Here is a 24,169-nt window from a genome sequence, read left to right on the forward strand (position 1 = left end):
GAAATTCGAACTTGGCAGTTCGAAACATCGAATTCCACGAATACACGGCCATAAAATTCTTTCTTGGTAAATCGTGCGTGTCTCTAATCGCGTATTATTTGTCAGACCTACTTCTGACCATGGTAAGTCGACTATTACGTAAGAGCGTAACATTCGAATACCGGTAATAATATACAGCGATCCAGCTATCATGTACCGTTATCACGGTCGACCTAATGATTGCTATTTGTTTCCTTCTTTGTCAGCCTTCTGACCGATTAATTGCGTGAAATTTTTTCGCATTAAGCATCTTTGATCTTGTTTGGACTATTGAGTACGTAATTGCCCGAGCAACAATATATGTCATCGTGTACAGAGATAAGCAGGTACAGAGATAGCGATCTTTGAGCCTTGGTGAGTGATCTTTTGAATATTCTGAACAGCAAGGAACCTGAAAATATATGTAAGAAGGCCGCGTGTAATTAGGCGCTACAGCGACCTCGCGGAGATCTCAACGTCCGCATAGGAAGCGCTCTCCGAACTACTCTTTCGTTAAACCCATAAATATCAAAAGTTTCGATATTCAGATTCCATTTAAATTAATCGAAACCTTTTATAATGTAAAACTTTAAAAATTTAATATAATTTAATGAGTTATTAAATACCCAGATTACGTACTCGGTGAATAAATGGTCGATCCATGGAGTCAAATAATAAAAATTCATAGTCGAGGTAAATTCACCGATTTCCTAAATTACTATTATACCTACTATTCAGACTATTCTCAAGAACTGTACCCTACCACTTATAATCGCTAAAGAAACTCGCTCAAAGTGCTCGATACCTGTATACCAAAGTACAACCAACGACGATCAACGAATCACAGGTAACCGAATAAAAACACGATTTGGTTTCAAACGGTCATTCAGTCCCAGGATTGAATCCTCGCTGTTCTATCTTCTTTCTTATAACTTCCTCGCGTGGACGAGCTTGTCGATGTCCTGGTAGGTAGCCAACATCGCCTGATTTTGCCTGAGGGTTTGATCCTCTCGTGCAATTGCGCAACTCGCGTACGCATCCTCGCATTTCACGCCATCTTGTCCGTCTTTCGCGGCCTTCATGTACCGGAAGAACCTCAGGACATCGGGATTGTCGCTGCTGGGTCTTCTTAATTCGTTCAGCTCTCTGGACAGCTGTGCTGAGACCAGATTCGAATACGGTGCGTATCTGGCGGGGCTTCGGTACATCGCACAAACGGCGTATTCTCTGCAACCCTCCGTCGTGTGGCCCAGACGAGAGAACACGGCATCCAGGCGAGATAACAGAGGAGAGTAGAAGGGATCGTAGTTAGTTAGCAGCAGCGAACTCGTTGGAATTTCGTGGAACACCTGCTTATTTTTTACAAGAACTTTTGTGAGAATTTTGATACATGAAAATTGTATTTTCGTAGGACAGTGTGAATAGACTGAATAAAATGTTGATTATTACCATATATCGTAAGTCGAAATTTGAAGATTTAACATCTGAATGAAGATTTGTGAAAATGAGATCTTCGATGGATATAACGTTAACGATTAATTGAACTAGGAAATTCGTTGGAAAAATTTTGAATAAAATAGATAAAATATCGACAACTATATGGGTAAAAAGAAGATTGAGAGATCTTGAAGAAAAATAATGAAATCGTCAGTGAACATAATATTATAACAGTTGATGATTTATTGAATTAGAAAATTTGTTAGAAAAAGAGACATTACCTTAAAGTCTTGCTTTTTAGAAAGTCCATGAGCAGCAACGTGGCGAGTGTAATAACGATCAGCAACAGCATTGGCGTGGGTTATTCTAGGATCGACGAAGGAATATCTCGATGCGATTTCTGGACTCTTCTGAGACTGCATCATACTTTCATCGTACATTACAGAGGCTGGTAATGTTCCTACCGGCTGTCGCGTCAGGTAGTCATCGCTGTACAAATCGGAATTATCCTTGAACTCGAAATTTTCTTCTGGCTGCGCCGTGGTATGCGATGATTGCGCAAACGATGAAACTCCTACAAAATAAAATTGGATCAATATCCGGATTTTTCTCAATTCGACCACGAAACAAGACAAACAGATAAACTAAATCTGTTATCGCACGTTTCAGTTACCAATTTAAGATGATTACTATAAGTGAAACACTTTGGATATCTAGAATTACAGAATTACATTGTCAATTAAAGTAAGTGTACAAGTACGTACCTTTACCGACGATATTACCGATACTTCCGATGATACTGGGCAGGAAAAGCGCCAGTAGGACACTCTTAATGATCTGTACACCAAAGATCAGAGGTAGCAGCAGCTTCTTCAGGCCAAATGCTAGAAAACCAAGTCCGAATCCTGTTAAAAAGGTACTCTTTCCCTGAAAGATGGCTGAAAGCAAAAGTACCAGCAAATTAAAGCCTTGCGGTTAGTCCTGTAAGCCATGCTGCAGTCAGCATATATGTATATATATATATATCTCTCTTTCTCACTCGCCTTCTCAGTTACTTCACACAGTGGCAGACATAAGATCTCTTTCTGAAAAATCATTCAACATACATGTAAGGTATTTCTCGAATTGCCACGATGATCTTAAATGAATACAATTACGCAACCCTGGTGATTATCGCGAATGAAGCCGAATCTTTCGTTTTGCCAATCAGCGATGAACCAGCTAACCGTCTTTTTTAGCATATTTTAGCGAGAAGCCAATCAGTGATGTGTGAAAAGCGTATCGTCGACGCGCGATGGCGGTGTTGCCCGTTCGTTTCGTTACGCGACTCTTCGCCCTGTCGGCGCCAGGGCAGCGTGTATTTTCGTGTATTGCGTGTATCATTTCTCGAAAAGCATGCTTGGGCCTTGATCGCAGTGTCATTTAGTGGAAACCAGTCTTCCGACTTTGGACAAAACCTGAATCGGCGGTTTGGAGATTCAGGCGTAAAAATAAATGAACCGAAAGCAGGTTTCTACCTTCTGACAAGTCAAACGTTTACTCTTCTCTTCCGTCGTTTCTTTCACTTCTTGTGATTCTTGTTTTGGGAAAGTCGACTTGAAAAACCACGCAAACATGCCTACTTTCTAGACGGTGTTGGCCATCCAGTCCATTTGTAAAGGAATTTTTCAACATGTCCACAAAGGAACACTATAGGCAGATACCGCATGATACGCCCACCTTTCATTTCATACAGATACGTAATATTGTATAGGAGTGAACGCGAGCAACTACAATCAAGACCCAGTTTTACCAGTTCGGACGCGTTCCACGGCTCCTCGGCGAGCGGGAAACGCAGCGACAAGCAAACGAAATCGGTCCGCGGAAGAGGCAACAACGTTCATAGCAACATAAAACAATGATCCTGCGAAACCCGCGGATGCGCCGTTGGTGCGAGCGGAGATTACGAAAGCGTGACACGAACACGTTCCGTAGACTCACCGTTGAAGAAGGTTCTAGCTTTTCTACCGGGTATTAAGTCCTGGCTCAGACGTATCTTTACTACGTGTTCTCTTGCGAACCGGCGAACTTTATCGAGTAGGCTTGCGTCCGGCCGGTCGTTACCTTTTTCGTCTTTCCTGCCGATGACGTCCCGATTTCTTATGATCTGCACCGAGTCGGTCACGTTGTACGTGTCGATCCTGGACAACCTGTCGAACAGATCGGACAGATCCTTGCGCGCGCAAGGCGTCGTCCCGTTGTCCTGGCAACCCGTCGACTCCAACGGAAACGCTGTAGCGTTCTCCATTCGCGTCGCCTCGATCTGATACTGTGACCTATCGTCCATCTGTATCATCTGATTAATGTTCGTATCGAGTTTCGAAGGTTTACCGGGCATCATGTGCGGATGCTGATCCAACTCTTCACTGCTGAACGACACCTCGTTTTCGATAGAATCCACTTGTACTGGATGGTCGGTCTCGTTCAAGGCCGCCACGTGGACCTCGACCCCGACCGTCAATCGGAGCCACGCGACCGCCAAGATGAGCAAGATCACGCCGTCTCTCGATCCACCCATGTTCCCCCGACTTGGAACCTGTCTCGCACGATTCTTTCTTCCTCTATCTCTCTTTCTATCTCTCTCTTTCTCTCACCAACTCTCTCTCTCTCTTTCTCTCTTGACTAGCTTCTCTTGTTGCCGAAAGATAACTGCATCTCGATCCGCGACGTTCGCGCGATGTCTCCTGAAATAATAAAAGCAACGCGATCTCGTACAACGGATCTCTGAACTGAGGTAGCGGAGACGTATGACAGATGGTATCTCAATCGAGTAAGTAATAATTACCGTGAACGAGTTCTTCTCGGAAATCAAGGAGCTTAATTGGTAATCGGGGATTCACGGTCCTCTGACTTCTTGGTTCCCAAAATGATCGTTCGTTTGAAGTGACACCAGATACACGAGACTGTCTATTCTCACTGTTGTAACACGTAAATGACATGAAAGTGTGCAACCAACTTTGGAATCGTCTTGTAGAAATATCGAAGAATTCTTGGAGAACGCGTAGGTTTAGATATTTTGTTTAGAATCGAGCACTGTAAAGACCTTGGTGAATGGAACGATGAAGACGTCGGAATGGTGCGCGACCATCGACTCGATACTACTGCCGAGCCTCCGTAGCATCGCCTCGGCTGATCCGATCTGGGTTACCCGGCCATCCGTCTGTTCGTCCCTCTGTCCGTTCCTTTCTACCTTCCTCTCTTCCACGTTCGTTCATTCGTTGGTTGCGCTCCCGCCACAAACGCTTCGTCTCTTTCTCTCTGGCACGTAGACGGTCGTCGTTCTCCTCTGATTCAAATCCAATCGAATTCGACGCGGGTCTAACGACCGCCGGACCGATTTCACCGGTTGGAATTTCGGCTGATGACGCTCCATCTCAACCATTCTTTACTCTTTTTTTCGATCTGGTCCAGAAATCGAAATACGTATTAATTGTGATTTCAATTCGAATTTTTGACTCTAGTTTTGTAATAACGCGACATGATGCCATAACCAGACTACGGATAGTTACGCTGTTTTTACGAAAATGACTAAAGGGTTTAAGGAGAAATGTGTTTCGCCTATTAAAAATTTAGCAAGCACTGTACTTTGAATATTTTATTACGTATTATCCTTACGTATTGTCCTATATCCTTAAATATTATCACCCGCAGATACATAGATATCCGCAATCTTATTGTAACGATAGCATTTTATTACTTATTTTATGCAAATCATAATAGCGTTACAAATGTCTGTTTTACTTGTTAGCAAACATATTAATAGGGAAATATCTATTCGTAAATTCGACTAATTGTATCGTGAAAAGTTTTATTCCTTTTTTTTTTCTTGTTTCTGAAATACAGGTTTAAAAAATACTTTTCTTGTTCCTCGATGCACTGTAAAAATAATATTAAAAACTAAGTTCAGTTAAATTCGGTTAAGGAGTTTCCCTATTTATCTGTTTATTACTGTGTAACAACGAGGATGAGAATATTTCACTTTTATCGTTGTCATATCTGTCAGTTTGTAATCAATTCGTTCGTTCATTCTCATGAACGGGTCACCGAACTATGACGAATAATTAAAAATATTTCGATAGATAAAAGGTGGCGCAATCAACACAAGAGTAACGATTATGCTTGTCAGAGACGCGACGTTAAATGCAAGGAGAAATCTAATCAGATTCGATAAACGCATGACACCAAAGCTCGCGCGGGAAGCTCGTCACGGAAAATCACCGGTATTCAACTCGTGTGTCCCCAGTGTCGTTGTACCATCGACATAAATATTAACACGCGTATTTTCAGATACAAGTAGGCCGCTAATCCGGTTTCGACTTTATTTTGCTTCCTGTCGAAAAGATCGCGCAGAGAAAAACCGCAAACATCTTGCATCCAGAAGCCAGCGTTTTCATCACGCGCTCGTTTGAAGTAGTACTCGAGAGAGCGTTGTTCGATGCGAACGTGGAAAAAATCTTAAACGTTAATGACGTTAATCAGGAGAAAAGGGTGTCTCGTGTGTAAGCCCAAACAGCCTGGACACGAATACACCGAGCACACTTTTACGGGCGATTTCACTGTGGCCGCGTCCCGAATTCACGGACGGTTCGGTTATTCCTCGAAATCGATGATCGTACTCGCGTGTTTCACTTCGAGCCAAGGAAAATTCGATTGGCGCGTGGCAAGAATTTTAATCTCAGAAAATAGATTCGATCGTGTAGATTGTATCTAGAAAGCAAAATACGTTTAGCATAATAGAACGGAGAGGTTTGGGTTAGATCGATATCGGAGTGTTTGAAGTCTTGATGTGATAATTAAACAAGGGTACACGACAAAAGATATGTAAGAAACGAATGAAATATGGAAGTGTCGTTAACTCGTTAAGGGCCACTATTTACCTTACGACTATAATTCATTAACAAGCTGGAGGCATCGGTTCGATTTCTTAATCACTATTGTGAGCTGGTTCGATGACACAGGTACATCTAACCAATAAAAATGTCTTCGTCCCAGAACAGGGTCACGATAAAGTACATCGTTCCCTTTTTCGTTTTCAAGAATTTCACGCCTACGGATGTCATCCGGAGATTGTAATGGTTTGGGTTGGATTTCCGATTGATTTAATCGTTTGAAGATATCAAGCGGAGAGAAATGATCCACGCGACGGGACTACGTTTGTCTATGTTTGTATATTGTTGTAAGAGAGAGAGAGAACGGTGGACTAAACCTGTTAAATTTTGTAACGCTTCTCGTTATTCAAAGTAATTTTTATTATCCATTTAAGTCTTAAATGCTATTCAAGATTAAATAAATTTCATAGATACTCGCGTCCGTGGAATTGGGAATTGAAACGGGTTATTAACCTTCTAGAAATCGTTTTAAAAACTTATTAATGAATTGCTTCGTAGTTTTGACAAGTCTTAATGAATAATTCAGTAACTTTTGAAAGAAATGAAAGAGGTAGAACATCGACGTGTTAGCAAGTTCCAATTCGAAATAACTCAAGAGAAAATTATATTGTTGTTGCAACCATATTTTAGACTAACTGTACGTTACAAACGCGTGTCTGCTTATCGGGCCTGCAGCGAACTCTACTAATCTAATCTTGTAGGAAAAAGTTCGAAAAATGTAAGTATTGTAAAAGAGAAAAAGTCAACCGGTTTTAGAAAGTGCTCCATCATTTGCTCTCTATCGTTCAGATTCTTCCATGCAGCTTTTACATGCGCGCATCAATCTTCCATAATCGTTTCCTTAAAAACGAAACGAAAGACCTCTTGAACCGTTGCGTTAAGGTTAAATGCTTCTCAAACTCCTTAGGTTCTCTTACAAATTCTTGAGAATTGATATCCAAGCAAACGTGCACGTAACAGCACACCCTGCTTATCAAATATCAATTTTTTGCCAAGTTTTTCGATTTATTCGATACCGAAGTTAAGCGAATTTCTAGATAACCTGACATTCTCCGTTCGAAATAGAATTGAATATCTGTCGCAAACAGAGATTTCACTATCTTACTCTCTATACGTGAAATGAATACAGAATTCACCTCGACGCTTCTTATTTCACATTCTATCCTTCTTATCGATTCACTCGAATCTACGTTTACTTTTCATTCCAACTTCTAATTGCTTCAGACTCTGTTCCTCTTTCTTACTCGCTCCAAATTGCGATTAGTCCAAAACTCTGTTCTCTCTTCCTCTAGTTTCCATCTACATCAACAACAAACGCAACCCTCTTGATCATCGATTCGCATATCGATTAATTCAACGCCATTCGAACCAACCCATGGTATATCGAACATCGGGAGTACACATAGCGCATGCCGTTATGTTAATACTCCGTTCCCTGTCGGTTGTAACGTAACGGTCGAGTTACAGCGAGTGCAGGCTGCGTGTCGGCTATATCTCGCACTGATCGCAGGCCCAACTGTTTCAATGTATTGACTGGATTATTGTTATTAAATGCAGCGAATGGTTAACTGCTATCGCGTGCAACGATCGGGGCGCGATACTCGCCCGCGGATTTGTCGAGCGCGAGGACAGCCGAGCCACATTCGCCTCGAACTCGTATGTGGTCCTATAACGGTCTTCCCGATCGTGCATGCGTGCATGCGTGCATGGGTCAGCACGCGCGTGCGGAAGCACGCGTCACACGCCGGAGCGACCGTCCAAATCTGTCAGTAGGTCATTCGTAAGGGGAACCGCCACGCCTCCTTTAAGTTTCCAATGACCTTGACCATCGCCGTTCACCTGCACCGATTGATCGACCATCGCCCGACTCCACTTCGCACTGGAAGATTGGAAGAGGAAAATTTAGAAGCTCGTGAAACAATTGGATGTATTTTTGTTATTTCAACGAGTAATTGCAACTACGTATATATAGTTCTTGGAGAACGTTGGAAATGCACGAATGACTTTTAGCCTGCGTTAGATATTACGTATGTAGCGATGATCGTAACGGAGGAAAGATTTCTGGAGACGGTCGACGTCATTTTATGCTGGAATGAAGCACCGCGCGAAATCAGTCTGCATCTGCGAGTGTGAACTTCTAGTAGAACGCTTACTGTTCCGGAATCAGAGGTCATTGTCATACTGAGACATGCCCTTACAATTATGGTAATAAACAATGCACGGCCATTCCTGCATGAATGAAAGGTTCCTAACCTTCGGATAGATTTTTCCAAACCCGCACTATTACACGCTAAAGGAACAGTATGAAACATGTAGTCTATCTATCTTATCTTATCTTAAAGGAAATAATAAATCTCTCTATAATTTTACATCAATAATTTCAACAGCATTCTTCATTTTTTTATACGTAACTTTATTTGACCAAAAGTTATCTACTATCTGGTCACTGACGATCGCTCGCTACTATACAAACTACGCGTCTGTACATTCTCGAGCAGGCCACACGCTTCAACCCCGCCCTCCGATTATTATCCCGGAAGTGATCAGCGTTGACATCACGCGAGGCGTTGTTGTTCGCGAATTCGATTTTATTAGATTACGGTACCCAAATACTCACGGACGACGTTGGAGGCTCGCGTGCCACGCAACAATACTCGCAAACAGTTTCTGCAGTTTGCAGAAGAAAATCATCAGACACGTGTGCGTGATTTCGACGTTTACGTACGGCGATGCTCATTACCAATTTTGTAACGGTAGCGAGCATGGCGTGTGAAAGTCATTTCACGACGAGGAACGCACTCGATAATCATTGCTAAATATAACTCGTTTGTAGTTTGTCGCCTCATAATTAGGATGTTTAGGAATGAAGAAAGGGGATTAGCAAGTCGCGAGAAGGAAACCACAAATGCGTAGAGAACACAGTCGAAAGTTGCTAAGAGAAGAAAGCGGAAGGTGCACAGTCGTAGTTCGTCCGTTTGAGTTTCGATGCAATGGCAAGTTGAAGTTGATCGGTGATGTTTTTCCGTGCTTCCTAACTTCATCCATAGGGGTTGCGATAACCCTGGTATCCCATGTAAGGAGAGTTTGCTGCGATGTAATCATTTCTGTGAGACCATGGCTCTTCTTGACCGTATGCTGATGAAAATAACAAAAAAATTGTATAGACACTGAGATATTTCATAGTAATTTAAACTAATTTAAAATAATTTTCCAATATTTTATATACTTGGAGATACTTTGAAATATTGTAGAATAATTCGGAATAATTTAAAGTAATTCTTGACTCTTCCCAATAAATAATTCGTTCAAATAGAAAATTTCGGAGCGATTGAAATTTCGTCTCGGTAGAAAAGTTCAAAGTGGCAATAACGCGACTATTGCTCGACAGTGCTTATGGAGGAGCGATCGTCATACCCGAGTAACACTCAAATTTTCCATATCCCAAGAAACACGTGCAATTATTGAAATTACTACGATCAATGAGCTATCGAAATGCATTCTATACGACGATTCCACGTTCAGGAATCATCGAGTGTTATATAACTGTAGTTGATTGACAAGGAGAGAAATATTGTGTCATCGAGCATTGGCTCAACGTATATTGACGATATTTCGACCGTCTCGGTTATCCTAGTCTCTTATAATCGCTTCTTACAACCGATGTAATTTTCATCGCTTTGAATTAAGGAAGCGTGACACAAAAAATATAATCGTGCTCATTTACCTGTTGGATAATCGACGGGTGCATCAGCGGCCGTACCCCACATGTGATAAGGGTAACCCTGGGAATGTGAATTCGCGAATTTGCAGATCTTCAGGCGCGCCAATAACGAGGGAACAATGATGGAAGCTAGCACTAGTAGCTTCTTGATGAAATGAACACTGAGGAAAATGGGTAGAAGCAACAGTTTCACTTTCAGTAGATTTAATAGGATTAGAAGAGGAAGGATTATGGAGGTTTTCTTCTTCAGAAGTCTCCAGTTATCTAGATAAAACGATTAGTATCATCGATATGAAAATTGATAAAGAATTTATTCGCCAGCCAGTATTTCAAAAATATTTCAGAGATTCACTAATGCAACTATCTGCAATGCTGGTAGAACGTCGAAATACAGGTTTCTTAAAAACACGGTTTACATTCGAGAGACTCAGTTCTGAAAATTAAGAATATAATTACCAGCAGGGTATTTTCTGCTCTGCATTTGAATGAGTTCATCCTCGTCCATGATCATAGGCGCGTTACCAAAACTCCTGCCAGTGGCGGAGTTGTCAACCGTGTAAACCAAAGCTCGTTTCGTCAGCAGATCCTCCAAGCAGTCCCTGACGAAGTTCAAGGCCTCGACCGCATCGGTTTTGAACACACGTGACGGTGGTAACTTTGGAAGTATCGGTTGTCCAGATATGGATGGGATTCTCACAATACGCAGGGAACCATAGCTGTATTCCTAATAAAAATGAAAATAATTAATTATAATTTTATTGGATTGTTTACAATTTTATCGTGGTTCTACATCGTCTGATGTTACGAGATGCGAAGATCTATGTTTGGAATTAACTGTACATATAGGCCACGACTGTACGATTCGATTACCGACAGCGTTAATTAAAAAGTAAAAGTTGACGAAAGTAACGTGGGTACAACGTGTATGTAGATACTCTCGCTGTTGCACGAACACGAATGATAATAATGGTTTGCAGCGAAATCGTTACGGGTTTCAATCAGTTACACGCTACTTCCACTAATTTTCCTCGAAAAGTGTCTTTACCCGTACAACAAAGCACCTTGTGGAAAAGATTGTTTCATTTTTACGACAAGTTTCGAAATAACGAGTACAATGCGGCTTAACAGCGCGGTCTTCTATTTGGAGCTATGTAGTGCATGACATTTCTTAGAAGCTGATCGTATGTTCAAATTTCTATCCATTTGTAATCCGGTAAGATACTTAACAAAATAAAGATCGTTGTATCACTGTCATACCTTCTCCCTCACAATGTCATGAAGCCATCTGGCAACTTTGTATTTCCCGCAAGTGATTATATCTTTATGCAGGCTGCAGTCTACTCGAGATCTCTCGACAAACGTATTGGTTGAATTATCAAACGCCAATACAGAGGCGTGCTTCGAAAAACAATAAAAAGTCACTAACAAAACGTAGCTAATTCTCTCGAACCAGCCCAACTTCCAATCGTCTTGTATGCACTTCATGATTCTGCGAACGAAAATCCAAAGAAACAAAGATAGTCAACGCAACGACCCTCTCTATCCCGAACTTATACAGGAATTTTTTCGATGAACTTTTATTTCCATAATTATATTCACAAGATGAAGAAATAGATGAATGGAGATACGTGAGCGCCACGCCTTGTTTATGCAGACGAGACGACAAGATTAAGTCCACAAGCTCTCTGACGATAGTTACGAGGTGTCCTGACCATTTATATGTAGTACATTTAGGTCGGTGGGGGTACCGGTCCATGGCTTAGATAATCCTGCACAGAGACTTGATTCTTCGCGTTGTAATGTTTGAAAAGGCAATGGCAAACCCGACGAACGGTGCTCATAATGAAACTAGCTATCACAATAGATCAAAAACGTAATTAAGACGTAGAGTAATTTCAGCAAACTCTGTGATAATTAGTCGTTATAGTACCAGTAAACGACTTCGTTCGTAGTTGCAGAGACATTCGCCAACATTTGAATCTTAAGCAAAGTTGCATCTACGAATCTTTGGCTGATACTGATCCGATCTAATTAATTAGCATTATATATAGCAATCATAGACATTTGCATTCGACGACTTTTTCGACTTCTTCTCAATGTAACCTACTGCTTCGGTTTAGCGCATCCATCATGTGACGAGAAAGGAGATACACTGTTGCACATGGTTGGATGTTTCCGACCAGCCTCTTTCCGAGACCGGTTAGTACCCTTCGTCGTTGAAGTAGAGGTTTTGTTAAACGTTTTCAGTCGAATTAAGATTGAGCACACGTATCTTTGAAAGACTGGGTTAATGAAGTGGGAAAATTGAAATAAGATACGCACAGAAACATTTAACATTAGACTTGGCGACTAAAAATATTAATTTTACCCGAAAAAAATAAGAATGAAATAATTTGAAAATGCAGAAATGCCTTTCGTATATACTTCACAAAAAATAACTCAAATCAGTAAAGATACATTGTTGCGAATCTACAAGCTTTCTATGACAAATGACAAGTTGAAAGACAAGAAAAAAATTTACATTCGGTGGTAAAAAAGAATAAACTGCAACATTTATCACGATGTTTGACGATCTGCAAGGAGAGCAGGCAGAGGTTTTGCCTACTTTCTCGTTGCTTTTTGATACTTACTTCTGATTATCTAACTGGTCGTAATGAGTGACATAGTTTTCTTAACTGTCAGTAACATTCTCGAAAACCCGTCTCAATTTTATGATGTTTGTCGAACGAATTGTCCAAACAAGAACTACGAGATCCAGCAAACAAAAAGAAAAGCAACAAACAGGCAAAAATGGTGCTCGGATCTCTAGTTTTGGTATCACAGTCGAATATCTTCACAACGTTACATGTATATACAGAAATTATAAGGTAATTAGGTTCTTCCCTTTTACCTTTTATCAGAAGAAGCGTAACGTTTTCATTTACATATAATTTACATGTACTACTTTTCAAAGTATTTCAAGTTTACATGTATCGTATGAATGTCACGTATGTTTTAATTGGACCAATTGATTTATTAACCAGACCAGATAATTACCTATTTTTGTATTATATATTATAATTAATACGTGTAATTAATATTTCTTTCGTGATCAGCTGTAACTATTTACATAACTGATTTATAAGATTTCAAATGCAGAACATAACTACCACTTATGGCATCATTTATCTTAGAAAATATTCTCGGTCTACTTTGATCTAACTTTTAAATTTGGAGTTAGTTAAAATATGAAAGGATGTGTATTGTTTCAATTGTATGGTAAGATCTTTCTTAGACCCATAGAGATGAATTCTTCTTTCAACGATGGACACAATAATATAACAATATAGACTATAAAACATCCACATTTGAAAAAAATGTAAGTTAATCGTAAATAATTTTTAAAATGCCATATATACAATCATTCGTAGTACATATAATTCACTGCTCCGATAGGTCTTAATGGTGTTGCAGAAATTATGGCAGCCCAACTATCTTGTTGAAAATTATTCTGGAACGTATCGTCCCACTGCCATAACCTCGTAAGGGCTGGAAGCATTAAAATCTTATTTGTTAAAACGAGACCAAAATCGAAACACAAAAATTCAAGAACCATATCAGAATTAATTTATGCATTACACCTTGCGATCTCGGTTTATGGGAGACATGATTCTTCTTTTGACCTCGATGCAGCGCAATGAGTTACTCGTTGGTCTTATTTATGCATTAGGATGGCGACGTGGCTTGTCCCAAGCAAAAGGAATATTCGCACGATTTTAGCTTTTATTTGGATTTCTCTAAACACCGTGAGCTTGCTTCTCTATTTTCGTGTACATCCAGTTTCTACCTTGGATAAGATCTCCGGCTGTTCCACTATCGATAAACTTAGTTGCGCGATATGTTAATAACATAGAGTTGCGTAGTTTCATAGAGGAAAGGAAGTCCCCGATAGATTTTATAGCGAATAAAATCTCGCGATTAACAAACTTTCATCGCTGTCAAGACGATGTTAATCATTCCTCAAAATAATTTACATACCATAATACTATTTACGTCGTAGATAGCTACGTAAAATGCCGCGTACGTCGATATTGGTAATTTGCACCCGTATAGCGTAATAACTATAAATTGATATCTTGCTGACCTTAAAATTTTAATTATTTTAATGATCCTTGATCATGTTAATTAGGTGGCGATTTCTCTACCTTTAAAATACCTTTGAGGTACTCTGATAGTAACGGTCAGTTTTCGTAAAAATTTCTCACCTTTTTTAGAGCACCGTTTGAAGTCAATGATTAAGAATGTCTCAGCTTTAAAAAGTAATTTGCTGACAAATCAAACACATTTTATCAATGATCCTGTGCGCTTCGAAAAAAATGTATGTAGATTTGATTGTAGGGACGACCAGGTTAAACTAAGACACCGATGCCTGGAGGGCGGATTCCTTAGAGCCACATTCACGATGCAATTTGTTTAACTTGATCATTCGTTGACCCAGTTTTCGCAAATCATGTGATATGATATAAATCGATACTAGGAAACAGGAGAAATGACCGAACATATAATAAAACAACTACACGATAGACGAGAAGATAGGTCATCGTCGATCGTTGCAAATCGAACGTTCGATCCAATTCAGATATCGTCATATCGTAACAACGTGACAACGAATAAAAATATTGTTAGATCTTAATCGCGAATCGATTTTATTTTGACATCTGAAAAAGAAGAGGGAGAGCAGAATTCCTCATTAACGTCGGTTATTTAAGGATTGCGGTGAATGTGTGGCTGAGGGAATTGTAGTTCACGGATTTGAACTCGAGGCACGTTAATCGCTGTCGAAAGTATGGAGTTGATTAATGCATTCTGTTTCACGTCTATCACGAGCAATCGATGATGCAGAATTTTGCAGTTAACATCCTATGATGACATGCATCTGGTTCAAATAAAAAACGCAAATGAACATATAACAAACATATGTAAAAAGGAAACAAGTAGAAAAGTGTAAAGGCAATAAAGAAATGTAAATAAATCAAATCTGTGAACAAGACAGAAGGCTAAAGAAGAAATGTAAGCAGAAAATATAAATAAACAATAACTATTGTATAAACAATTTATAATGTGCTGAACGTGTTAAACGAATCCAGTAATACAAGTGAAGTAGGTGATAATTGCTTTATGTAATAATTGTGGGAGTTACTTATAGTGATCAAATATTAACTAATATCTCGGCGCAAAGAAATATCGACAGCGATAGTAAACCGCTTCCTTGAAACGGTATCACTATAACAGCGGTCTTGTTTTAACGCGTACCATTCATATGTGGGCAGCGAGTAGAAAACAGGATCTTTATCTTCTTATTATCTACCAGAAGATGATATAAATATGTACAGTGTATCTTAATCGTTAGACCAATATATATGTGTGTGTGTGTATATATAGCTCTTTATGAAGCAAAACGCGCACACATTAATAAAGATGCTTAATATGCCTCTTACCAATCTTTTTAAAGAAATAATAACGAACGACAGAGTTTCTTCGAAGCACCACAAAAATTGATGTCAAACCAACTGGGCTACATTTCACGGAACGAATAGAGGTTTGAGTCAACAAACGGCCTCGCAGGAAAAATCGCAGTGGACAATAAAATTTCTAGACTCCCGACCGGAGTAATTTCCTGCTTTGCATAATTTGCGAATAATTTTATTGTTTCGGAAACTCGAGTGATCGCTAGAAATCGCGGCTAGAAATGGACGAGGGAAAAAGAAAGAAGATTCGTCATGTCAGGCCGTGTTTACGGTTCGCTTATCGTCCACCTTTGGTAGCCTCTATTTTATACAAAGCCAAGGATACCTAGATTTACGGCAGTATGCAGTTATTGCTCTCGAGATTCACTGGAACGCGATCATGAACGAGCATCGTTGCCGGCAGCTCCATTCCGGTGAAAGTACTGAACTCTATCATCAATAATTATTGATCTTCTGACAAAAAGAATAACAGCTTGGTCGACTTTGTTCTCACATCGATACGTCCTCGGCAATGGAATTATGCCACTAGGTGAAGTGTAAAACGTCTTCGCGAAAAAATACTCGTAAATACAGAGAAACTGATCTGTTTCTCTGTTGACGGAAACACGTGTAAAGGTGAGAAAAACTCTACGTCCTGAATATCTCCGTTTTGAGAAAAATCCAGATCTGGATTGAGGAAAAACGAACAATCGGGATTCAATCGATTCGTAATTAAACTGGACAGTATGATTAAACAGGGAAAAGTCGTATCTCTTAAAGATCCGTGTTATGCGATCAATATAAACGCGCGCACATAATAGCGCGTAACGGAATAAAGTTACCGCGTGCGCCTCATCATGCCTTTCGTTTTCGGTTTCAGTTGCATGCGCGAACACAGGCGACGAAGTAGGTTGCAGAGTGGACAACTAGCTCACGACAGGGAAATGGTGAATCAATGTCGATGCGTCTGAGGTTGATTAGATCAAACAAAACGCTGGATTCGACGTTGCAAACGCGTATGCATAGCTAGGGCGATGCAACGTGTCGCTAACGACCTCGTTTCGAAATGTACAAAATGAAGTGCAACTAGAACGGTAAATATGCTTCTTTGGCTAGGTAATGAATGCGATACATTCGATAAAACATTCCTTCGTGGATTGGTGGCCTAGAAATAGGCACCTCCTGAAATTACTAATTAGGAGCATTCGTCTTATTAACTTTTTATTTGTAACGCGCGTCTCGTATGCAAAGAACGTGAGAAACGTGATGTCATACGACTATCAGTAAAATAAACCGCAGCACGGATCTTTTTCATATCCCGTCGATAAACCAAATATCTACGAACTAAACTAGTAATAGCGTAGGGATAGAAGATGAAAGAAGCTATTAATTGATAATCTAAAAAACTGAAAACAAAGAAGAAGCTGGTATTCGAGGTCGATGGTTATATTGGCTGGCCACTACTCCTTTCATGGAATGTGTGAATTTTCAGTGGGCATTGTTATTGCTTTGAACTAAATCGACATGGCGCACAGTGGTCAGAAACCGTAAAAACCCGGTCTAAATTCATACGTCTGTTAATTATGTGTTATTATATACAAACAGAGCAATTTTTTGGGCTTTCCTGAGTCACGGAATCTAGTTCTGGTATTTTTCTGCTAACATGAGAAACAACCCTTATAAAACCAGCCTTTTAGAAGATGCCTCAGACTAGGGAAACAAAATTTTCGCCACTTGATGCAATAGATTTCGATTTCAATAATTACAAAATAAATATACCCTCGAAACAACATATGTCTGTCGTTTTCTTCCATTAACTTGACTATGTTTAAAGCAAATAGGATATGCAGCAATAGGATAATTTGTTTGATCGTGTCTTGGTCGTTAATAATACTGCTACTCGATAAGTGTTTTTATTGTCGTCAAGCGATGCGTAATCGTAAAGTAACACGAAATCACGCCTACTTGTTGAATAAGGCAGCGTCCAGATAGTGGGGAGTGATATCTAAACGAAGTAAAGCATTCGTATTCTACGATGAACTTTAAACTTTCGCGAACTCTTGATATTTCAAACTGCTCTTACGAGAATAGAAAGCAAAGTGGCCCCATCTATTGGAGGGTTGAAGTCTTACTAAGGAGGGTGACTATCCTTTGATACCTTTGCTCTTAAGTATTTATCAACTCTCCTATCCCAAATATTGAAATAATCTCCCAACCCTCCATTAAATTTATAAATTTACCAAAATACCTTTCGCTAATATCTTAAGCCATCCAATTTAACTCAGCCCACCCTAAAATCAGAATTTCAACTTGCAAACCGAACATAGACACACCACCATCTCTTGGCGGAAGGAACAAGCGAGAAATGATGGACAGTGGTTGCGCACGCGTGCACGTTATCGATAACGACGTCGAAAGGGTGAGAAGCAAAGGAGAGAGAAGTGCGTGGATCGAAAAGTCGAGCGAGACACGAGGTGCCGAGTTCTCGATGGAAAGACATCGCTGTGAACGGTGGAATCGTTCAGTCGTCGGCGCGAGATCCGCTACCGTTGACGTCTGAGCGTCCTCTCGCGAGGATCACGCCAAGAGGAATTTCCTTACTTCAGGTACGGACGAACAACACCCGACAGGAGCTGCTGACTTGCATAGAACCGGTACGACCGCGTGGTGGGGTGAGTGCCCGTGGAAGAGTAGGAAAGAAACTGGTGTGTGTCGGTGGTGGGAGGAGGAACAAGTTTGAGGAGCAGAAAAGACTCGCAAAATGTCGAGTAACAAGGACGACAGCGCGTTTGCTGACGAGCGAAAGATCGACATCGAGAAGCCATACTGGGATCAGAGCACGTACAAGGGTAGGGCGCTACACTTCCTCACGGTCACGAACCCATTGAATCTATTCCTCAGCGCCAAGGAGCTCGAGCACGCCCGAGACATCGTCACAAAGTACAGGTAGTTAATATGTATGATGTTGATAATACATCTGACATCGTTATTATTTTACATCAGAATGTATGTTAATAGAGGTTGTTTATGCTGTTGTTGGCTTAATGTTCGTACATAACGTTTGTATTAACATAGGAAAGGAGATAGCCTGGCACAATTAAAGGTGACGCAGGACGAGTTATGGAAATGCAAGTACCAGTACGACAGCGCGTACCATCCCGACACGGGCGAGAAAATGTTGCTAATTGGACGCATGAGTGCCCAAGTTCCGATGAATATGATGATCACCGGCTGTATGTTGACGTTTTACAAGTACGTACTCATTGTTGACGTAAATTCTCGCGATATATACTATATAGTTTCGAGGAAACGGGATCGAGTTTATCGAACGCGCCGATAAACGCCGTTTAGACCTTTCACCTTGTGTAATTCCAAATTACAAACACAGACGTCCGACGACAGCGACCGATAGTCACGTTTTCGCGCGACCAGATAAAAGCGAAAGAGAAGAATCAATCACTATGTCAGAAGAATTCAATTATCGTGTTGCGACTTTATCTCGAGACTCTTCGTTGCTCGACATAACAGACGCAGATGTCAAACGCATGTCAAGGACAGTAGCGAAAGGATCCGTTTTGATGAATTTTATAAGATATTCTCATAGCAAACCTTGTTAGAGTATTTCATTTATCATTTTTCAGAACGACAGCGCACGTCGTCATTTGGCAGTGGGTAAACCAATCGTTCAACGCGATCGTCAATTACACAAACCGCAGTGGATCGAGTCCGATCCCCATGAACACGATTTTACAAAGTTACGCCATTGCAACTGGAGGAGCTGTGATGACAGCCCTCGGGTTAAATCGACTTTTACGGAATGCACCACCCTTGGTAGGTCGATTAGTGCCGTTCGCAGCAGTTGCCGCTGCCAACTGCGTAAACATTCCCTTCATGAGAATGCCGGAGCTTCAAAACGGGATCGAATTACAAACGGAAGAAGGTACGAAGGTCGGCAGCAGTAAACGAGCAGCAAGCAAAGCCATTGCCGCTGTTACTCTGTCTCGTATTCTTATGTCTGCACCGAGCATGAGTAAGTATTGAAATTGCTTTCATCTGTTATTCGATATGGAAGTTTGTCGTACGAATAGAGAATTAAAAAATGTTATATCTGTTTTAGTACTGTCGCCTATTCTAATGAATATCATGGACCGACGACAAATGTTACGTAACGCGAAATGGGCAGTCGTCCCCATACAAGTTTTAATTTGCGGAGTCTGCCTGACGTTCGCCACTCCTCTTTGTTGTGCTCTGTTCGTACAACGAGTACCTATTTCGGTGGACGATTTAGAACCAGATGTACGAGATCAGGTGCTCTCCGCAAATCCTAATCTTCGAACAGTGTATTACAATAAAGGCCTTTGAACAAGTCGCAAGACTGAAATGTTATCGGGGAAAATATGTAAAATTAAAGAAACGTATCGCGAATTGCAGAGTTTAAATCGCGACATTTCTATGTATAAAAGTCACTGACAACTCAGAAGTGATTCTATTAGAATCGAAAAACATACAAACATATATATAAATATGCAAACATATCCCCAAGCGCTATTCGCTAATATTACGACTACTATTCGTCGTAACTACCAAATACCGCCAAGGAAAAGTAACGGAGACAATAAAACGGTACAATAAAATAACATTTATTGAATACAATTTATAAGTTTACAGCATTCAGTCCTACAATATTCATTTCAAGCTTAATGTTTATATTATCCTTTTCATCTATGCCGACCTTCCGTACAGGACCCGGAGGTTTTATTTTTCGGCCGAATCGACCGGTCTTCCTCTGCCACAGACCGCTTCTCGGTCGATTTCCAAGTTCCCTATTCTTCTGTGCGCTACCAATTGGCGTCGAACCATGTTCGATGTTCGACAGTCTACCTACAGTCGCCATACAGGTTTTGTAGATGCTGAACTCCTTTTTGCTTGGCATTTTAACGACCACGCGATCCTCTCCGTCCTTCCTTAATATCGTGCCGTACGTTCCAGCAGCGTGAATGAGAGAACCTCCTTGACCAGGATATTTTTCCACGCAATTAACGATCGTCCCTATGGGCAACGCTCCCAATGGATAAGCATCTCCTTCAAAGGCTCTGACATGATTTTCAGGAATGCCTTTATGAGTACGAATTATGTCTCCAACTTTCATATTCTCCGTCGCGAGAATGTACTGTAAATTAGAGCCGCTTCCAACCAAAGCTACGAACGACGTTCTGCAACCGTCCTTGAATACTGCCAACACTTTGTCTTCTCTCGGGGGTTCATCAAGATCAGCAGGCCCATCTCTGATCCACTGTATCCAGTGATATTTGTGTTTGATCCCTCCACCGATACCTTTCGCCACCACTCTTCCTGTTTTAATCGTAAATAACACGAATGAGAAGAAATGTAACATTGGTCTCGATATACACTAATCGAATTTCCCGCCGTAGTAGGAAATTCCTTTACCGACTGATGGCTGTACTGTTGAAAACAAGCAATCTATATGCGGATTAGGAATATAAACTTTGAGAAAGTAATTTCTCGTCGAATTATGAAAACGTCTTATCAAAAGAGAACAATATCGAAGCAAAACGAGTGAAATTTAAATGTAACACGTACCTGTAACGGGATCTCTTCCTGCTAAATTCGTAACATTTAAAGGTTCAACCGTATACTTGTCTTTATAGTGGACGATTCTTCGGTAACTTTTCCCGTTCTCTCCAGGTTTTGGGACTTTCACAAGATTCCACTGATTTCTTTTCGGCTGCACTTGAACCGGCAATGAGGCAGGTTTGTAACAAACATTGGCGACATGTCTCGTGAAAACACGAGCTACCAACGACGTGGCAGACATTTTGACTCAGGTCGATTACAGCGCCATCATCTCATCTAAAGAACATGTTTGAATCCAGCGGTTACAGGTAGATGTCACTAGGAATGTTTCTAATGGGTCTTGATTCGTAATTGTTAGTTAGAACGCGTTAATGTTCCGCGTCGTGTCAACTTAGAATTTTCCGTTTAAATTAACGCGATAGTGTTACTAATAGTACTGCGAAAGTGCTAAGTAAGATGTAACAGATAACGTAATTACAGAGTTAAATCCGGTATCACTGATCGTCATACGTACTTGGGAAAATGGTCATTGAAAGGTACACGCTTCTTAAGAACTTGAACACAGCTAGCGAACGATCGGAAAATGAAGAGCTGAGAAGAAACAATGACAGATATGAAAAATAGGGCGTGCCGGATTCATCAGGTACGTTACCGGGGCCATTATATTTATACGAAAGATAAAACAGCGTTATATTGGAAATCAATAAATGATTTTCCGTGCTGACGAGCAATGCATCGTCGTTTCATGCTAAATTTTCACCGGTGCATAAATATAAAATGCATTATCGCCGGTGCACGTTAAATCTCTCCTGTACACGGGAAAAAGTGCGAGTGACGAGCCGTTAAATAACGATACGCGTATAAAACGCGGGAACAACGCGAGCGCGCCCTCGCGGTCCCCCTGCTCCGTGTACTCGGAAAACAACCGATCGTAATCTTTTTAACCTTTTGAATAAAAAAGGTCGGAACGACATTTTCGCGCACAATATCATTTCTACCTGAACTGAATCGAATCGGAAACTACGTACCGAGGCACGCGTAATCGTATCTGAATAATTCTCTCCTGGCTTAATCGTACCCTGTTTGGCGGGCTTTTTGAAATAATAATCGCGAGTAAACGGTTGTGTAACGGCCGTACGAAATAGCTTGCGACTCCAAAGAAGGTCGCGTTGTTCAAAGGAGCAAGAACGCGCGAGTATACGCGAACCCTCGTGACGATAGACAGAAAAGGGAAAAGGTGCGACGAAGATGGTGGCTAGGTATGGGATGGTAGGGACGAAGGGGCGAGAGAGAAGGGAACGCTTAATTGGCCTGGGGTAATTATTTTATTAAGTGAGAAGATGGCGGATGGAATGCTAAGAGAGAGCATGCTGGTGCGGTCTGGCGGGTAGGTTGTCGGTGGTGGGCCGAGGGGTGGGGCGGGGGTGCAAGCGCGAAGGGTGGAGCGAGCAGTGGCGGCGGCAGGTGACGGTGTGGAGAGCGTTTAAAATACCTACGTACCACGAACGTGAATACCGCGGAGCCAGTTTCCCGTGTATATGCGAACGCGGCCGCAACTTTCCGCCGTGTACGTGTCTCTGTTCGCGTGCACGCGTGATTCTCCTCTCATCGTCGCGTATACGTTCATGCGCGCTTCCACCTAGCACGCGTCGAGTACGAAAGGGATGGAAAAGCCGCGGGTAGGTTCTTTCCTCGTACAGAAAGAGACGGAGAAAGAGGAAACGTAGCTTGAGAGGAAAGAGAGGAAGGGAGAATGAGGCAAGGGGTGGAGGAAGGGAACGGTGCTTGCGCGCGCGTTCAACGTTTCTCTGTTGGTTGCGAAGGAGGAACATCTATTACCCGGTACATGGGCCAGAGGGGGAGGGGTGGAATCGTCGAGGGAGGGGTGCGGGCAAGAGTAGTCGAGCGGCAAATTGTCCGCCATCTTACCCACCTTATACCTTATCTCACACCCTCACCGTAACCACCCTTATCCCCCTTCCTCCGTGGTCTCCTCCTCCAGCCGGTTCTTCTCTCATCCTACACGCCGTTCACCCCCTCTTCCTCCCTCCGCAACTTCCATCTTCCTGTTCGCTTTCTCTCGATGTTCCCCGCCGCGCTGCCGCCTCGAAAGCTTTAGATTACCTACCCCTTATAAGCGCTCGTGTTGCCCATTTATTACCATGACTCTCGCGACTACTACGAGACCGAAACTACCACCTCCTTGCATCGTTCTTTTTTTTCCTTTCTTTCTCTTCCCTACCTACGGTTAGTTCGTTCCTTCGTCGTTTGCGCCACCACCCACCCATTTCCCTTCCACCCCGTTGGTGTTCGTTTATTTCTTACCTTCTTACATGATGCCACGGTTCTCGTTACACTTAACACTGCTTACTGTCGGCGTTAGACACGTATACCGAGATGAAGTCGAATAACACGATTAGTCGAATTTGCGGGAAATAGCCTGCAGGTCATCGCGATCCTCGCGACGCCTACTTTGGGATACGTGCCAAGGATATTTAAGTTTGAAATCTAGATTTTCCGGAGGACACGTTTCCTTTTTTTTTTTGTATATATGTATATATATATACAATATGTATATATATACATATATATATATATATATATATATGTTCGAGGAAGATCAGAAAACAGGTTCGAACTTTAGTACACGAGCGTTACTTTTAAAGAGGCATCCTCCCTTTTTTTAAAGGCGGACGAAAGTTTCCGTTTATCAGGCTGATTCGAGATAGCTGTCCTACTCCTGTACCAGCGGAGATACTTCTCAATATTAGTCACGCGAGGAAAGTTTCGGGGATGGTGAAAAAAAGCCCGGAGGAGAGCTGCGAAAAAACAAGGATGGATGGAAGGAGAACGATGGTCTCGGTCGATGAAACGTTTCCGCAGGGACGAGTTGCGGATGAACTGCGCGTCGAGTAAGAAAAAGGGCGGCCGAGGTAAATGACGGAGAGAGAAAGAAGCGTGGAAAAAATAAAAGGAATAGAAGA

The 24,169-nt window shown here is 41.4% G+C and overlaps 4 protein-coding genes across 5 annotated transcripts; 1 reads left to right on the forward strand and 3 right to left on the reverse strand.

The window, feature by feature from the left end:
• Nucleotides 1–941: 941 nt before the first annotated feature.
• LOC122575355 lies at nucleotides 942–8,635 on the reverse strand. 2 transcript variants are annotated; one of them, XM_043744157.1, is made up of 6 exons: nucleotides 4,538–8,635; nucleotides 4,280–4,410; nucleotides 3,436–4,178; nucleotides 2,220–2,393; nucleotides 1,737–2,029; nucleotides 942–1,367 (listed from the first exon to the last, which is right to left on the reverse strand). In XM_043744157.1, the coding sequence occupies exons 3-6, from the start codon at nucleotides 4,010–4,012 to the stop codon at nucleotides 945–947; spliced, it is 1,467 nt and encodes a 488-aa protein (XP_043600092.1). In that variant the 5' UTR covers nucleotides 4,013–4,178; nucleotides 4,280–4,410; nucleotides 4,538–8,635; the 3' UTR covers nucleotides 942–944. The 2 variants fall into 2 exon arrangements, with proteins under 2 accessions (XP_043600092.1, XP_043600093.1); XM_043744158.1 differs by having other exon boundaries at nucleotides 2,220–2,339; nucleotides 4,280–8,635.
• A 140-nt stretch (nucleotides 8,636–8,775) lies between these two features.
• Nucleotides 8,776–17,552, reverse strand: LOC122575359. Its single transcript, XM_043744164.1, has 4 exons — nucleotides 11,362–17,552; nucleotides 10,561–10,828; nucleotides 10,108–10,368; nucleotides 8,776–9,518 (listed from the first exon to the last, which is right to left on the reverse strand). Exons 1-4 carry the CDS (start codon nucleotides 11,587–11,589, stop codon nucleotides 9,421–9,423), a joined length of 855 nt encoding a protein of 284 aa, XP_043600099.1. The 5' UTR covers nucleotides 11,590–17,552; the 3' UTR covers nucleotides 8,776–9,420.
• A 547-nt stretch (nucleotides 17,553–18,099) lies between these two features.
• On the forward strand, nucleotides 18,100–20,243 carry LOC122575357 (sideroflexin-1). Its single transcript, XM_043744162.1, has 4 exons — nucleotides 18,100–18,536; nucleotides 18,666–18,842; nucleotides 19,232–19,620; nucleotides 19,708–20,243. Exons 1-4 carry the CDS (start codon nucleotides 18,352–18,354, stop codon nucleotides 19,950–19,952), a joined length of 996 nt encoding a protein of 331 aa, XP_043600097.1. The 5' UTR covers nucleotides 18,100–18,351; the 3' UTR covers nucleotides 19,953–20,243.
• LOC122575358 (39S ribosomal protein L2, mitochondrial) lies at nucleotides 20,210–21,441 on the reverse strand. The gene is made up of 2 exons (XM_043744163.1): nucleotides 21,192–21,441; nucleotides 20,210–20,942 (listed from the first exon to the last, which is right to left on the reverse strand). Exons 1-2 carry the CDS (start codon nucleotides 21,424–21,426, stop codon nucleotides 20,245–20,247), a joined length of 933 nt encoding a protein of 310 aa, XP_043600098.1. The 5' UTR covers nucleotides 21,427–21,441; the 3' UTR covers nucleotides 20,210–20,244.
• Nucleotides 21,442–24,169: the final 2,728 nt, after the last annotated feature.

The sequence above is a fragment of the Bombus pyrosoma genome, linkage group LG15 (assembly GCF_014825855.1).
Source record: "Bombus pyrosoma isolate SC7728 linkage group LG15, ASM1482585v1, whole genome shotgun sequence".
In the NCBI taxonomy this organism is placed as follows: domain Eukaryota; kingdom Metazoa; phylum Arthropoda; class Insecta; order Hymenoptera; family Apidae; genus Bombus; species Bombus pyrosoma.